The 16,526-nt window shown below is 43.1% G+C and overlaps 1 protein-coding gene across 3 annotated transcripts in view; it reads right to left on the bottom strand.

The window, feature by feature from the left end:
* The window catches only part of gpr37b (G protein-coupled receptor 37b), a 112,431-nt gene that overhangs the window by 16,652 nt on the left and 79,253 nt on the right, over positions 1–16,526 (bottom strand). The window contains exon 2 of one of the 3 annotated variants that reach the window (XM_060902747.1): positions 2,204–2,306. The exons of the other annotated variants lie outside the window; for them this stretch is intronic. Coding sequence (XP_060758730.1) covers positions 2,204–2,306 — 103 coding nt within the window. The remainder of the gene's footprint in view (positions 1–2,203; positions 2,307–16,526) is intronic. 3 annotated transcript variants of the gene reach the window in all.

Genomic DNA, 16,526 nt, shown 5'->3' with positions numbered 1-16,526 from the left:
CCAAACATAATGCTTCTCATTTAAACCAAAAAGCTCTATTTTGGTCTCATCTGTCCACAAAACATTTTTCCAATAGCCTTCTGGCTTGTCCATGTGATCTTTAGCAAACTGCAGATGTGCAGCAATGTTCTTTTTGGAAAGCAGTGGCTTTCTCCTTGCAACCCTGCCATGCACACCATTGTTGTTCAGTGTTCTCCTGATGGTGGACTCATGAACATTAGCCAATGTGAGAGAGGCCTTCAGTTGCTTTGAAGTTACCCTGGGGTCCTTTGTGACCTCGCTGACTATTACACGCCTTGTTCTTGGAGTGAACTTTGTTGGTTGACCAGTCCTGGGGAGGGTAACAATGGTCTTGAATTTCCTCCATTTGTACACAATTTGTCTGAATGCGGATTGGTGGAGTCCAAACTCTTTAGAGATGATTTTGCAAACTTTTTCAGCCTGATAAGCATCAACAACGCTTTTTTTTGAGGTCCTCAGAAATCTCCTTTGAGATTTCTCCTTTCAGAACCTAATCTCAGAGGTTCACATACTTTTGCCACTCACAAATAGTAATATTGGATTATTTTCCTCAATAAATAAATGACCAAGTATAATATTTTTGTCGCATTTGTTTAACTGGGTTCTCTTTATCTACTTTTATGGCTTGTGGGAAAATCTGATGTTTTAGGTCATATTTACACAGAAATATAGAAAATTCTAAAGGGTTCACAAACTTTCAAGTACCACTGTACAGATGCATTAACATCAACATGGAAAATGTGATCTTGGAAAACGTGTGTGTTGCATTTTGCCTTAAAAGTACATTCCAAACTGGATGCATTAAGGCTTTACTCTTCTGACAAAAAAAAAAAAAAATGTCCACAAGCCATTATGAATCATAACATCCATTACAATCTAATAATGGCATAGCATTAGTTAATTAGTTCAGACTGGTGCTCCATTAGCACTCAAACCACCTGTGGTTTCTGATTGGCAACGTTCAATAAGTGTAACCTTTATGACTGAAAAGATCCCAGCTACTTTCTGAATGAGTAACATGACTAATGTATTCACAGTATCATGCATTTAAGTATGGTAGTCTATTGTCTGCTTCCATTCCATATGTATGGGTAGTTAAACAGGACTTCACTGTATACTCACTAAAATGTAAAATTAATGCATTGCTAAACACTGTCAAATGTTCTGAGGAAAGCTTTTAAACATACATACATACACACAAATACATACATACACACACACACACACACACACACACACACACACACACACAATATACATATGTTATTGTAATAGTTCCCTGATATGGGTGGAGTACAGAAGCATGGCAGGTGGGAGTTGATGTTCGCACACACACCATTTTATTTGTTTCCATAGCTTTTCAGCTTCACACATTCTGGTCAGGAGAGCGCTTTTCTCTCCCTCCTTTTCTATCCTTTGTCACTGCAACACAGACACACAATATTAATTAGGCACAGGTGCATTGACTTTGCCACTCACCTTCCCTGGCCCAGCCCTCCATTCACAAACAGATGCTAGGCCATGCCCCCGCTGCCACATACCCTCACTACCCGACTCAGGCCAGGGAGCCATCCGGCCATGCAGCAGACCCCCCCCGATGGGACAGGGAGTCTGGCATTACCATCCGCGCCCCCGGCCTTTGGACCACATCAAATTTAAATGGCTGGAGGGCTAGATACCAGCGGGTGATCTGAGCATTGGCATCTTTCATGTGGTGGAGCCACTGGAGGAGCGCGTGGTTTGAACAAAGGGTGAAAGGGTGCCCCAGCAGGGAGTACCGGAGGATGAGGACCGCCCACTTGATGGCAAAGCACTCTTTCTCAATGGTGCTTGTGGCAGTGGGGGCGTGGCCAAGCGTTGGCCTGTGAATGGTGGGTAGAGTCAGGGAAGGTAAGTGGTGGAATCATTGCACCTGATGGGAATTAACCCGTGTTTGTGTGTCTTCCCCAGTGACCGCACTCTTTGAAAGGAGAGGAGAGCAGAGAAAGGGAGCTCTCTCCCCAACCAGAACACTTGAGTGTGTGTGTGTGTGTGTGTGTGTGTGTGTGTGCGTGCGTGCGTAGCTGGGAATTGGAGAAAGGCTGAAAAGCTAAAAAATAAAAAGTTTGTTGAGAACTCAGTTCTGGCCTGCCGTGCTTCTGTGCTCCACCCACCTGGTCGAATACTACAGTGCTGTACTTACTCTCGCACATCAAGAGCTTGCGGCTGATGTACAGCACGGGGCATTCCTCGCCCTCCACCTCCTGGGATAAAATGGCCCCCAGCCCTCTGTCCGATACGTCCGTCTACAAAATAAAGGGGAGAGAGAAGTCAGGGGAGTGTAAGAGTGGCTCCCCACACAGTGCAGGTGAAAGCCTGTTGGCACTGCTCTGTCCACTGGACCGGATTTGGTGCTCCCTTGAGATCAGTCAGCAGGCTGGTGACATCCGAATAATTAGGTATGAACCTATGACAGTAGCCAGCCAGCCCCAGGAACTGTCTCACCTCCTTTTTGGTCTTAGGCTTCAGACAGGCCGCAACCATTGCCGTCTTGTCAATTTGGGGATGCACCTGCCCAGGACCCAAGTGGAAACCCAGATACCGTACTTCCACCCGCCCAATTGCACATTTTTTTGGGTTGGCTGTGAGACCCGCCTGCCTCAGCAACACCGCATTGACTTTTCTATAGTCCACACAGAACCAGCCAGACCCATTGGCCTTGGGTACCAGGACCACCAGGCTGCTCCAGTCACTGTGTGACTCCTCAATTATGTCCATATTGAGTATGGCCTTGAGTTCATCCCGAACCACCTTTTTTTTTGTGTTCAGGTAAGTGGTACGGGCAGCTACACACCACCACCCCTGGGGGCATTTCAATGTAGTGTTCTATGAGGTGGGTGCGGCCCTGGAAGGGGCGGGAACACATCAGAAAATTCCTCCTGCAACTTGGCGACCTCTGTGAGTTGGGCCAGTGAGAGATGGTCTCCACAAGGGACCTGAGCAGTTCGGGTTGTGGTTTTGGTTATTTTTACCTCCAGCCCCAGCTCCACCTTCTCCGGAACTGCCAACGCCACAGGGACCCCCTCATTCCAACACTTTAATAGGTTGAGGTGGTATATTTGTAGAGCCCCACCCCTATCAATTTGCCTCACCTCATAGTCAATGTCCCCAACTCGCCGTGTGACCTTGAAGGGCCCTTGCCACTTGGCGACTAATTTGGAACTCGACATGGGAAATAATATGAGTATTTTGTCTCCCGAAGTGAACTCTCTAAGGCGCGTGCCCATTGTACAGTCGGGCTTGACGTTCTTGTGCCTGCAGCAAATTCTCCTGGGTTAAGTGCGTCAGAGTGAGGAGCTTTGCGTGCAGCTCGAGAATATACTGAATTTCGTTTTTACTAGATGAAGGTCCCTCCTACCAATTTTCCTGCATCACATCCAAGATGCCATGCGGCTTTCGCCCATATAATAATTCAAATGGGGAAAATCCCATGGAGGCTTGCAGGACCTCTTGTACTATGAATAACAGGGGCTCAAGCCACCTGTCCCAATTATGTACATCCTCACTTACAAACTTCCGAATTAGATTTTTAAGTGTTTGATTGAACCTCTCTACCAAACCATCCATTTGTTGGTGATGAACGCTGATGCAGATATACTTAATTCCCAACAACCCATACAGCTCACGCAGTGTGCCTGACAAACGAAGTGCCTTGGTCTGTCAGGATTTCTTTCGGAATCCTGACCCAGAAGATAATACAGAAGAGCGCTTCCACAATACTGCATGCTGAGATATTGCGGAGAGGCACCGCTTCTGGATATAGCGTTGCACAATCCACCAGAACTAAAATAAAGTGATATCCTCGTGCTGACCGATCTAATGACCTGACGAGATCCATACCAATTCTCTCGAAGGGGATCTCGATTAGAGGGAAAGAGCACAAAGGCACTTTTGGAGTGGCCGCGGGATTTACTAATTGGCATTCGCAGCACACTACTGACGAACATCCCCACGAATCCCTGGCCAATAGAACCGGGCCATTATTCGGGCTAGTATTTTATCCTGCCCTAAGTGTCCAGCCATGGGATTAAAGTGAGCCACATGGAGTACGAGTTCCCTATGGCTCTTAGGGTTTAACAACTTATTTGTTCACTGGTTTGAGTGTCCTGCATCACTCAATAAAGTCTATCTTCAATAATTGCAAAGTACAGGAAGACGGGTGCTGCATTTGGCTGGAGAGTTTGACCATCGATTACTCTCGCTTGGTCAAACGCATGCCACAGAGTCTCATCTCATGACTGCTCTAAAGGGAAATCCTTGAGGGAAGCCCCGAGAGCGGGAGAAGGGGAGGGCTGTTCCTCACTCCTCGTATCATCCTGATGCGGTGATGACATGGACGGTTCTGTGACAGCTTCTCCAGTCAATGCCACACCGGGATCCCCCCCATGACATTTTATAGCAGGACCCACTCCCTCCTACATATTCCAATAAAGTTCAAAACCCTGACCAATCAGTCCCCAAAATCAGTGAGTGGATGAGACAAGGATTAACTGCCGCCTTAACTCTATGCTTTTGGCCCCAAAATAGAATATGGACAGACACTAGAAGATAATTGTGAACATCCCCATGCACACACAACACCTTCACCGCTTGTGCTCTCCCCAAATGCCTCACCTTGCACCAGGCTTTGGTGGATTGAGGTCTGATTACAACCAGAATCCACCAATGCATGATATGTATCCCCTAGAACACTTGCCGGTATGCGATACATTCCAGCCCGATGGGGGGCGGTCTCTGGTACACTGAGGATGCAGATCACAGCTCCCACCTGTGTTGCAGAGCCCTGACTCAGATCCTCCAGCTCCCGGCCACGCCAGCACACTGGCCCAGGCTTTCCCTCTGCACCGGCGTTATGGGTGTCACTCACTTAAGGAGGAGAAGACACAGACACGGAAGAGGGAGATGAGAAGACACCACGGGTACACCGGGCCGGCTGGAAAGGAGCTGGCCGCCGTCTCCGTGGTGGGGGAACAGGATGGGGAAAAGAGGGGGGGGGGAAGGAGAGAGAGAAAGAATATGAGGAGAAGCATCTAGTCTGCCTGCTATCTGAACCGCCTTCAGATGGTCCTCCGCCAACTCGATGGCTCGTTCTAGTGACACTGGACCCATTCCCCTTTCCTGCAGGAAGTTGAGAGATGAACTGTTCCAGTACCACCAGATCAATGATCCCGTCAGTGTCACGGTCTTCCACCCTCAGACACCGCTGGCAGGCGTCCCAGAGTTGCTGGCCGAATGCAAACGGCTGGCCAACCTCCTCCAATGTCAGCGTCCAGAAGAACTGGCGGTGTTGTTCCGGGAAGCGGCCGACACGTTGGAGGATGGCTTTCTTCAGGTCAGTGTACATGAGCCGGCGGTCAGCAGGGAGCTGCAGCACTGCGAGCTGCGCCTCGCCAGTCAGAAGTGAGAGGAGGCACGCCGCATTGGAGTCCTCCCCATTCAAAGAGCTCATCCATGCCCTCGCTACCACCCAGCAGAACCAGCATCAAGCGCTCTCCAAAGAGCGAGGAAAGCTTCTGGATTGTCCTGCGGGCCCATCTTCATGAGGGTGGCATGAGGAGGGTCCGCCGTGGTGACGGTCGAAGCCCCTGCCGATGCGAGCAGATGCCAGAATGCCTGGCGAGCTTCCTGCTGGGCCAGCATCAAGGCTTCAAAGCCTTGCTCTTGCTCCATCTGGAAGGTGGTCAGCGCTTGATGCTGGTTCTGCTGGGTGGTAGCGAGGGCATGGATGAGCTCTTTGAATGGGGAGGACTCCATGTGGTGGTTCCCTTCTGTACATCCCAGGTTTCGGCACCACTGTAACAGTTCCCTGATGTGGGTAGAGTACAGAAGCACGGCAGATGGGGGTTCACGCACCCATTTTATTTTATTTTATTTGTTTCCATAGCTTTTCAGCTTTACACACTCATAGTCTCCCAGTCTCACACACACACACACACACACACACACACACACACACACACACACACACACACATGTTCTTGTTGGGAGAGCTCCATTCTCTCTGCTCTCTCCCTCATTTTCTATCTTCTATCACTGCAGCACAGATACACAACATTAATTAGGCACAGGTGCATTGACTTTGCCACTCACCTTCCCTGGCCCTGCCCTGCACATTCACAAACCGACGCTAGGCCATGCCCCTGCTCCCCCCCACAATTATATATATATATATATATATATATATATATATATATATATATATATATACACAGTGCAATGCAATAATGAGTACACCCTCTTTGAAAAGTAACATTTCACACAATATGACAAGGAACACAAAGATATATTTCCAAAATGTTCCCAGACTAAGTTAAACACAGGTTCTGTTGAGCTTTTGAACTCAAAACAAAGGCTAATAATATAACTTAAATGATTTTTATTTCAGTTTTAGTGAAATTTGTGTGGTGCAGAAATGAGTACACCCCACTAAAGGGCTCTGAGTAAAGCAACTTTTTAGGCTACCAATGTGGACCTGAATAAACAATTAACCACAGGTGAGTCTAATTAGTCATTACACAGGTGTTAATTAGGCAGTTGGCTACAAAAGGCTGTTACCTAAAGCAAACAACCCTTTCCCATTTCCTGCTGTCAGCAATGGCACCTCATGGCCAGGAAATGTCTCTGGATCTGAGAAAGCGGATTATTGCTTTACACAAGAGAGGTGAGGGCTACAAGAAGATCAGTAAAGCCTTACTTATCAGTAAGAACACGGTTGCAAAAGTGATCCAAAAATTCAAGACAGATGGAACTGCAGCCAAAGTACAGAGACAATTAACAAAGAAAATTAACACCCAGGCAGGAGCGGCTTGTAATGAGAAAAGTTGAGGGAAATCGGCATGCAAGTGCACAACAGGTATCTAAGGAAGTAGAGACTGAAATTGGAGTGAATGTGTCACGTGACACAATATGCCGTACAGTGCAGCGGAATGGCATGCATGGGTGTCGTCCCCGAAGGAAGCCTCTCCTAAAGCCCAGTCACAAAAAAAGCCCGTCTAGAATTCGCCAGGGCACATGCTGAAAAGGATGAAGGCTACTGGGACTCTATACTCTGGAGTGATGAGACCAAAATCAATCTTTTTGGAACTGATGGCTTCAAAACAGTCTGGCGTCGCAAGGGTGAGGAGTACAAGGAAAAATGCATGGTGCCCACAGTGAAACATGGAGGGGGTAGTGTTCTTATGTGGGGTTGCATGAGTGCTGCAGGTGTTGGAGAACTGCATTTCATTGATGGCATCATGAATTCTCAAATGTACTGCTCTATACTGAAAGCTAAGATGCTTCCATCACTTCGGGCCGTTGGTCATCGTGCCATTTTTCAACATGACAATGACCCAAAACACACATCTAAGGCCACTGCTGACTTTCTGAAGAGGAACAGGGTGAGAGTGATTCTATGGCCAAGTATGTCACCTGATCTGAACCCTATAGAGCATCTTTGGGGAATACTGAAGAGGCAGGTTGAGCATCACTCTCCATCCAACATCCAGGCTCTGAAAGATGTCATCCTTGAAGAATGGAAAAAGATTGATGTAGCCAAATGTTGTCAACTTGTGCACTCCATGCCAAGGAGACTTGGGGCTGTCATTGCAAATAATGGAGGCCATACAAAGTACTAAATGTACTGGATGTAATTGAGTTTGTTGTGGGGTGTACTCACTTTTGCTCCACCCCACTTTCACGGAAACAGAAAAATATGTAATTTAAGGCATCTTTTCACCTTTCTGCTTGAGTTATAATGTAAGAACATAGTGCAATAAACATCATCAAGGAACTGTTTGGGACATATTGTTTGTGTTCATTTTAATACTGTGAAAAATGTCATTTTTCAGGGGGGGTGTACTCATTATTGCATTGCACTGTATATATAAAATGTAACACAAATACAGTGGTGCTTGAAAGTTTGTGAACCATTTAGAATTTTCTATCTTTCTGCATAAATATGACCTAAAATATCATCAGATTTTCACACAAGTCCTAAAAGTAGACAAAGAGAACTCAAGACAAAAATATTATAGGTGGTCTTTTATTTATTGAGGAAAATGATCCAATATTACATGTCTGTTAGTGGCAAAAGTATGTGAACCTGTGCTATCAGTATCTAGTGTGACTCCCTTGTGCAGCAATAACTGCAACTACCGTATAACCTCTAATGAACGCCCCCTCCCTAATTAACGCCCCCCCCCCCCCCCCCATATTTCGGAAAAAAAAAATTCAAAATTAAAAAAAAACTAACAGTCTGAACAGTTTTACATACCCCAGGTTTTCTATCCAAGTCCAGTAGCCAAATCGAATACGAATTCAATGTCCTGAGCTGCATTGCCTCCATTTTCAGCGCCTTACCTGTGACCCTTATCCCAGCTTCCCTCCTTTGAAAGAACCACTCAAGAAGTTTTTTTTTCAATGGCCACATACCGCAGAGGCCGACCTGCACCACTAGCCTTTTTCTGCCCGGCTGCCAAAGTTTCAATTTTGCGTTTTTGTTGGCACCATTCACGGACTCGTTTACGATCGATCTTGTAGAGTTTAGAAGCAAAGTGCTTTCCTTTCTCCTCCGCTGTTTTTACGACTTTTAGCTTAAAACTTGCAGTGTAGGATTTGTGTTTTTAGAAACAGAATGATCAGATCAAATTATCTGGGAGGCGCGTGACTTCTGTAAAAAGGGAGCTTTATGCAAAGTGAGTGACGTAACAGTGGTCGGCGAAAAGATCAAAAGGTGTCAAGCCAGCTGACACACGAGCTATATCAGGGCCCTGTACTACGAACGGAGGTCAACCTACCCAGAAGTAACCCAGGTTTCCCCCGCTAAACCGGGGTTGACAAAACCTGGTTATCTTGTTTGGAGTTAAACGGTACTACGACGCCAGTTATGAAGTTGATTTGTTGAACCTGTGTTAACCTAATCAGGGTTAATGCGCGTTCACGTTAAAGGGGAAGTTATCAGCGCAAATCACCACTGTTCACAATGGCACGGTCGCCGTACTTCACGGAGGAAGAATGCGCTGTCATAATGCAAAGCTACGAGGAGTTCAAAACAACATTAAGAGCAAAATCTAACACAGCGGCTGCCAATAAGGAGCGGCAAGCATGTTGGCAACGAATTGCCAATCGGGTAAATGCGTAAGTACATTCTCCCTTCTACATGTTCCAGAACAGAAGTATAGGATGAGAGAAAGCTTCATGATCAATCACAAGTCACAGAAAATGGTCCTTCGACGTGGCCCCAGTCATATAGCTTGTTTAATGTCTGAAAAATCCTGAATAAAATTTGGTATGGTAAATTCATGGAGTAGCCTACTTAAGCTGATATGTGCACAGAGTCACATGAATTAGGATGACTGACTGTTCAGTCCCTTTGACTAAGTTGGTGTATGTCCTGTGAACATTTCAGAGGCAACAGCAGTGCCAAACGCACCTGGCAACAGGTGAAAATGAAATATAAAAACATCATTCATAATGGTGTGTGCGCGCGCGTGCAGGCAAGCATTCATTTGCCTTTTATTTATTCAAGTTTTATCTGTTTGCCTAATAGTTCAAATTGTTTTGTATATAGTTTATAATGTTGTTGTGTGATATTAATGATAATATTGTGGGAAAACTACTTTGCACGGACGTTCATTTAATTTATTCTATCGTCATTTTGTTTGTTCTATTTTTGTGTATTTCATTTATTTATCTGTTTGTCTAGTTGTATCTATTTTTCTAATAATAATATATTTTTTGCATTAATAGTTTGTTTTTTCCTATTAAAATAATCTTGTGTTCTTGTTATAACTTTATTTATCTGACTGTTTATAGTTGTATCTATTTTTGTTACAATTTCAATATTTTTAATATAGAAAGTTTGTTTTTTTCTATTAAAATGTTCTTGTGTGATAACTAGTTCTTGTGTTATATTTATTGTAGTTGTATCTATTTTGTATCTCAGACTTAAATATTTTTGTAAAACAAGTGTTTTTCTATAAAATATTCTTGCGTTCTTGATAACTATGTTCTTGAGTGGGTTCTTTTTTTTTTTTTTTACAGAAAAGCCGTTCTGCATGGACATTCATTGAAGCCCTCATTGTTTTTTAATGGTTATTTATGAGCGTTTAGGGGTTACAATAATGTAAGTCTAGGTTGCTTTATATAAAAGGTATGTCCAGAAATATTGATGTCACTGTCTAAGCAGAGGGATCTGGCTTCTTTGGACGCTGTCTTCTTAAAACTGAATAAATATTTAAAAAGAGCCAAATGAGCCAGTCTTTTGAACGGCTCTTTTCAAAGAACGGATCACAAAGATGCGGATCCCATCAAAGAGCCATAAATCCCATCTCTAATCTGCGCTCCGATATCGCACGGGTCATCCAGGTACGCTGGCATTGTCTCTAGAGGAAATGTCGGTGGAGAGGTGGTGTTTAAAAAGGGTGTGTTTAATCGGAAACCTTGGGTTAACCAAGAACATAACCTGAGACGAGCAGGTTTGAGATGCAGCGTAAATTGCCATGGCAGCATACCTTGGTTTGAACATAGCCAACTTTCGTAGTATGGGTTAATCGGGAAGTTACGCTGCACATGATCAAGTTACTCTCGAAGTTACCCTGGTAAGCCAGAAAACCCGCTTCGTAGTACAGGGCCCTGGGCTGTTTCCTCACCGAATGAACACCTGCATTACCATATACACTCCAGTAAGCACCCCAAATAATAAAAAAAATCAATTTTTAAAAACACTTAATTTGACGACTTTTCACCTAGAAAATGTATGAAAGTTAGGGAAAATTAGTAGGGCAGTTATGTTAAGGTTTGAAAAATTCGATCAACTGATGTTTTACCCCTAATAAATGCCTCCCTTTTGAAAAATGTAACGCCCCGGGGGGCGTTCATTAGAGGTTATATGGTAAATGTTTCCGGTAACTGTTGATCAGTCCTGCACACCAGCTTGGAGGACTTTTAGCCCATTCCTCTGTACAGAATAGCTTCAACTCTGGGATGTTGGTGGGTTTCTTCACATGAACTGCTTGCTTCAGGTCCTTCCACAACATTTCGATTGGATTCAGATCAGGACTTTGATTTGGCAATTCAAAAACATTAACTTTATTCTTCTTTAACCATTCTTTGGTAGAATGACTTGTGTGCTTAAGGTCGTTGTCTTGCTGCATGACACACCTTCTCTTGAGATTCAGTTCATGGACAGATGTCCTGACATTTTCATTTAGAATTTGCAAGTATAATTCAGAATTTGTTGTTCCATCAACGATGGCAAGCCGTCCTGGCCCAGATGCAGCAAAACAGGCCCAAACCATGATACTACCATCACCATGTTTCACAGATGGGATAAGGTTCTTATGCTGGAATGCAGTGTTTTACTTTCTCCAAACATAATGCTTCTCATTTAAACCAAAAAGTTCTATTTTGGTCTCATCTGTCCACAAAACATTTTTCCGATAGCCTTCTGGCTTGTCCACATGATCTTTAGCAAACTGCAGATGAGCAGCAATGTTCTTTTTGGAGAGCAGTGGCTTTCTCCTTGCAACCCTGCCATGCGCACCATTGTTGTTCAGTGTTCTCCTGATGGTGGACTCATGAGCATTAACATTAGCCAATTTGAGAGAGGCCTTCAGTTGCTTAGAAGTTACTCTGTGGTCCTTTTTGACCTTGCCGACTATTACGCGCCTTGGTCTTGGAGTGATCTTTGTTGATCGACCACTCCTGGGGAGGGTAACAATGGTCTTGAATTTCCTCCATTTGTACACAATTTGTCTATATTGGTGGAGTCCAAACTCTTTTGAGATGGTTTTGTAACCTTGTCCAGCCTGATGAGCATCAACAACGCTTTTTCTGAGGTCCTCAGAAATCTCCTTTGTTCGTTCCATGATACGCTTCCACAAACATGTGTTGTGAAGATCAGACTTTGATAGATCCCTGTTCTTTAAATAAAACAGGGTGCCCACTCACACCTGCTTGTCATCCCATTGATTGAAAAAAACACCTGACTCTAATTTCACCTTCAATTAACTGCTAATCCCAGAGGTTCACATACTTCTGCCACTCACAGAATATTGGATTATTTTCCTCAATAAATAAATGACCAAGCACTGTATAATATTTTTGTCTCATTTGTTTAAGTGGGTTCTCTTTATCTCCTTTTAGGACTTGTGAGAAAATCTGTTGTTGTTTTAGGTCATATTTATGCAGAAATATAGAACATTCTAAAGGGTTCATAAACTTTCAAGCACCACTGTGTGTGTGTGTGTGTGTGTGTCTATAAAATATGTAGTATTATATTACTTGTACTAGGGCTGCACGATATATCATTAAAAAACCGCGATCTCGGTTCACACCTACATGCGATTCACTTTTTAATTAGAGACGATTCTTCTGGGTTTTTTTTTCATCACGAGCCGCATCACACTTTAGTTTCCCTCTGTGCTCCCGTAAAGTCCACTGTAGTTGCTTTCTCCCTCAACCAATCCTAATTGCACCTGCATGTCATGTGGTTGCGTGTAGCAGCAGGCTTTCTCCCTAAACCAACCATGAATGGACCTGCATGTCACGTGATTCAGCGGCAAGCAAGGCAGAAAGAGATACTTGTTTTTTCGAAACACAGCAGCCTGAGTGAGTGAAGAGATATGCGAAGTCTGCATGAGGAAAATGGAGGATGATGAAAACCCAGGTATTTAGGCATTCCCGCCACAAGCTCACCCTCTGAGTGGCTGTTCAATACAGGGGGGAACATCGTGACTTGTCTCCGGTCATCAATGAAGCCTCAAAATGTTGACAGACTTGTGTTCTTGGCAAATAATCTTTGAGCCAATTATGCAGGGCCATGTCCAGGTCCATATTCAGCCCTTTGTGCTTTATGTTAAAAATCACATATGTTTTTTGCACTTAACGAATGGCCAACTTAATAGTTTTGAATAGTTTTTTCCCCCTTTTGTCAGAATTGTTGGTTATGGTTCAGTCAATGGGTCTTCTCTGTTTTTATTACAGTGTTCTGGCTAACACAATGTGTGTAAATGCCTGTTGTAGGTGAACTTCATAGATTTCATTGCAGTTCATTTTAGAAGTAATTGGGTCTTCTCTGCGTTTTTTATTTTATTTTATTTTATTGGTGTTCTGGCTAACAGAATGTGTGAATATCTGTTCTAGGTGAACTTCATGGAGGTTATAGCCATGGACTTTGTGCACATTGCACATTACCACAACTGCCTTGACCGTATTACAGTAGTCGTGCTGTATTTTACTTTAAATATTTTTGGTATGCAAATTGAATAGTAAATTAATTTTGAATTTGAGATTTGAGTTGAATAAAGATTTAAATTTGTTTAAAAAAATTCGTGCAGAGAATCGTGATATCAATTCTTATCAAGAAAATCGTGATACACATTTTTTCCAGAATCGTGCAGCCCTAACTTGTACTTTTGTATTTATAATTATTTTGTACTTAGGTTTTATATTTTCTATTATTCTGTATTTTCCTGCCCTTTTAGTTTTATATTTTCATTGTAACAGAGGATACTTGTATTTATCTTATGCAATAAATATCAATTTTACTTTATTTTTTCACCAAAAAATAAAGTCAACTTCAATTCCTGGAGAATTATCTCCAGGAATTGAAGTTGGTGATTTTGTGTTTTGGTAAAAAAATAATAAAAATAAAAATAAACCCCGATCTTTATCCCCATCTTTGTCCCTAGAACTCTATAAGCATAAGTAGTTTTTCCCCTTTGGTGTGGTTGATTTAACTGCAGGAAGTGAACCAAACATGCTGTGTATTATGGGTTGTGGGCAACATTTTTTGTGTATGCAAGCTGCTAAAAATTGAACTGCAAGGCCAAGGGACTAAATTCTCTTTGGCCCTATTCACACCTGGTATTAACATCTGTTCCAAGTGATTTGATCACAAGCGGACAGCCTGGCATTTCAAATGCGTCTCCAGTGACCACTTGGGCCATCCTAAAAAAAAAATCCGTTTCCTGTCCACCGGGTGAGCAAAAAAATTTTCAGTCGGGAGGGAGGGATTTTTTTTTTTATATATGGATGGATAAGAAATCGCAATGCTGTGTTTGCTTTTTCTTTCAGTACTTTTTTATTACAAAAGCAGACACATTTAATAAAATGACGACACAGTTTAATCAACTGAAACTTGTACAAAATCTTTAAGTTAGCATTTTAAATGCTGACTGCAACATTTGCAAAACTTTTACAAAGGTACTTAAAATGTCCGACACAAGGACTTTTTGTAGTTCTAAATTGACCGTTAGGCCTAGTTTGGATGAAATTACACTATTAAAATTATCACTGAATGATTTGTTTTTCTGAATCTTTACTATTTTGTTGTTCGCTAGAATACCATTTTGCGATTTCACACTTAAGCAAATGTTTGAAAACTCCGGATCTCCTTCCTTCATGGTGGCTGCCATTTTTTTGTGCTGCATGGCGCATGCGCAGAGCTGATTCAATTCTATATCCTGCATGGAATGCAGGGCTTTCCACAAGCGCCGGCTGCCGGCCATACAGCCGACTACACAATTAAGTCCAGCCGGCTACTTTAATGACTTATTTTTGTAGCCCACAGGCTCTAAATATTAATTTTCGATTTTAATAAAATTAAATGTTTATCTAACGGACTGACAATGTCAAACTGAACCGCCCTCATTTAAGTTGTGATTCGCGCTGTTTGTACCGATAATAACCACAAATTCCCCGCTGACTTCGTTGATCAAGGGAGAGTAACTCATCAGCGGCCCTGACATGCGGTGTGTGCACGCGCACACTTGGCGGAGGCAGTAGTGTGTCGGGGCCGTCGGAGGGAACAGAAGCAGAGAGAACGCTCATTTTGTCTCCGGTAAACCAGTCTTTTCTCGTTCAATTACGTGCTGGCATCAAAAGACACCATTGGTTGTAAATGAAACCAAACTGAGTCGTTGGAGTGTATTTTCATACACAAATGGAGAAATGTTCGCTGAGTGTTTGTGTGGCCACCACTGCAGACCATTGTCGTTGTTAATTCATAGCATGCTCAGTTGCGTGAATGTGTCATGCACCTAAAATAAGAGATTTACAAGCCAGGAACGCCTCATGATGCAATACGCAAGAAAATAAAGATTTACTGCCATTTTACTTTGTATTTGAGTAAAGTGAATAAATAAATGGTCTGTGGAAAATACATTTAATCCTGGGAACTGCATGCACAGGAGTTTGTGTTTACTCCTCCCGGCTACTTATTTGTCATGGCTGGCTAGTATGAGCCTTAGTGGAAAGCCCTGGGAATGCGTAAATGTCAAGTTCGATTTAGATTTACGCACCCGGAAAAAATGTCGAAAAACCGGCGTTAAAAAAAAAAATTCAACTGCACAAACGGCACTCACCTGGCCGGTGGACCGGAAACAGAACATTTTTTAATAATGGCCTTGTGATTGGATAGCATCCATTTGCACTGGAAGAAGGCTTTCTCACACATTTACTATGTCAACCTTCTGCTCCATTTGTTTTCAGGCAGAAATAGCACAGGAATCTTTTTGATCATGTGGTCTGCTAACAAAATTTAGAAATGAACAGGAGATGAGATGACGAAACAAGCTACAAAAACATCGTGATGATTACATATTTCCAGCTATGATAATGATGCAGTTAATTAGCTGGTCCATCAGGATGGATTGAGAAATTTTGGGGGTTCAAACTACAAATATTATGTGGTCTGATGCATCCCAGACCATCTCCAAAGGCGGTTTGAGTGATTGACTCACAATGAGTCTCTGGGACACATTGGACCCCCTTTCACACTTGTACATATCGGTTCACCAAGAATGCATGCTAGGTGAGAACAGGGCCTGTGTTTGGGTGATTTTTGTGATTTCTGTGCATTTGGTTCGTTTACATTTTTCTGTGGTATTTCTGACACACTGCTCAGCCAAAGTTATTTTTTCCTTTAATTACATGCAGTATGAAACCAAATCAATACAATTCGTATACAAACCAAAAGTATCAATCCTATAAATCTTATTTGGACTCAGGTGTGAAATGAACCTTAGAGTTTGCTCTTCCTCAGTCACAATCAATGACTCGGTGTGAACTGTGCATGGTGCACTGGGCCATTCACATTTCCTAGCAGCATATATGCCACGCAGTGCTCCTGGCTTCAATTATGGTCCATTAAACTCCTGATTAAGAGCTCTTAGCCCAATTGACAGCAGCAGTTATTAATCTGCCTTTAGCTGCGCTTTCATACAGGGATTTTTTTAGGGGATGGAGGGGATAGTTTGGTGTAGGCGTGTGGCAATAACTCTTCTCTTCTGATGAATGAGATTACAGTGAGGGAGTGCAGGAAGCCATAGGGAGTGGGCTCCGGACAAAAGCCAGAATGGCTACGTACCGTAGCCATGAAGCAGTCTAACATATAAATTCTCCTGAAATAGGGGCGTATCAACCATTGCATCTTTAGATACAAACATTCTGAATACTGACAGCAGAAAATGTGACAAAGTGCC

The sequence above is a fragment of the Neoarius graeffei genome, chromosome 21 (genome assembly GCF_027579695.1).
Source record: "Neoarius graeffei isolate fNeoGra1 chromosome 21, fNeoGra1.pri, whole genome shotgun sequence".
NCBI lineage: Eukaryota > Metazoa > Chordata > Actinopteri > Siluriformes > Ariidae > Neoarius > Neoarius graeffei.
Note: the sequence above shows the minus strand (reverse complement) of the source record. Positions and strands in the feature narration are given on the sequence as shown.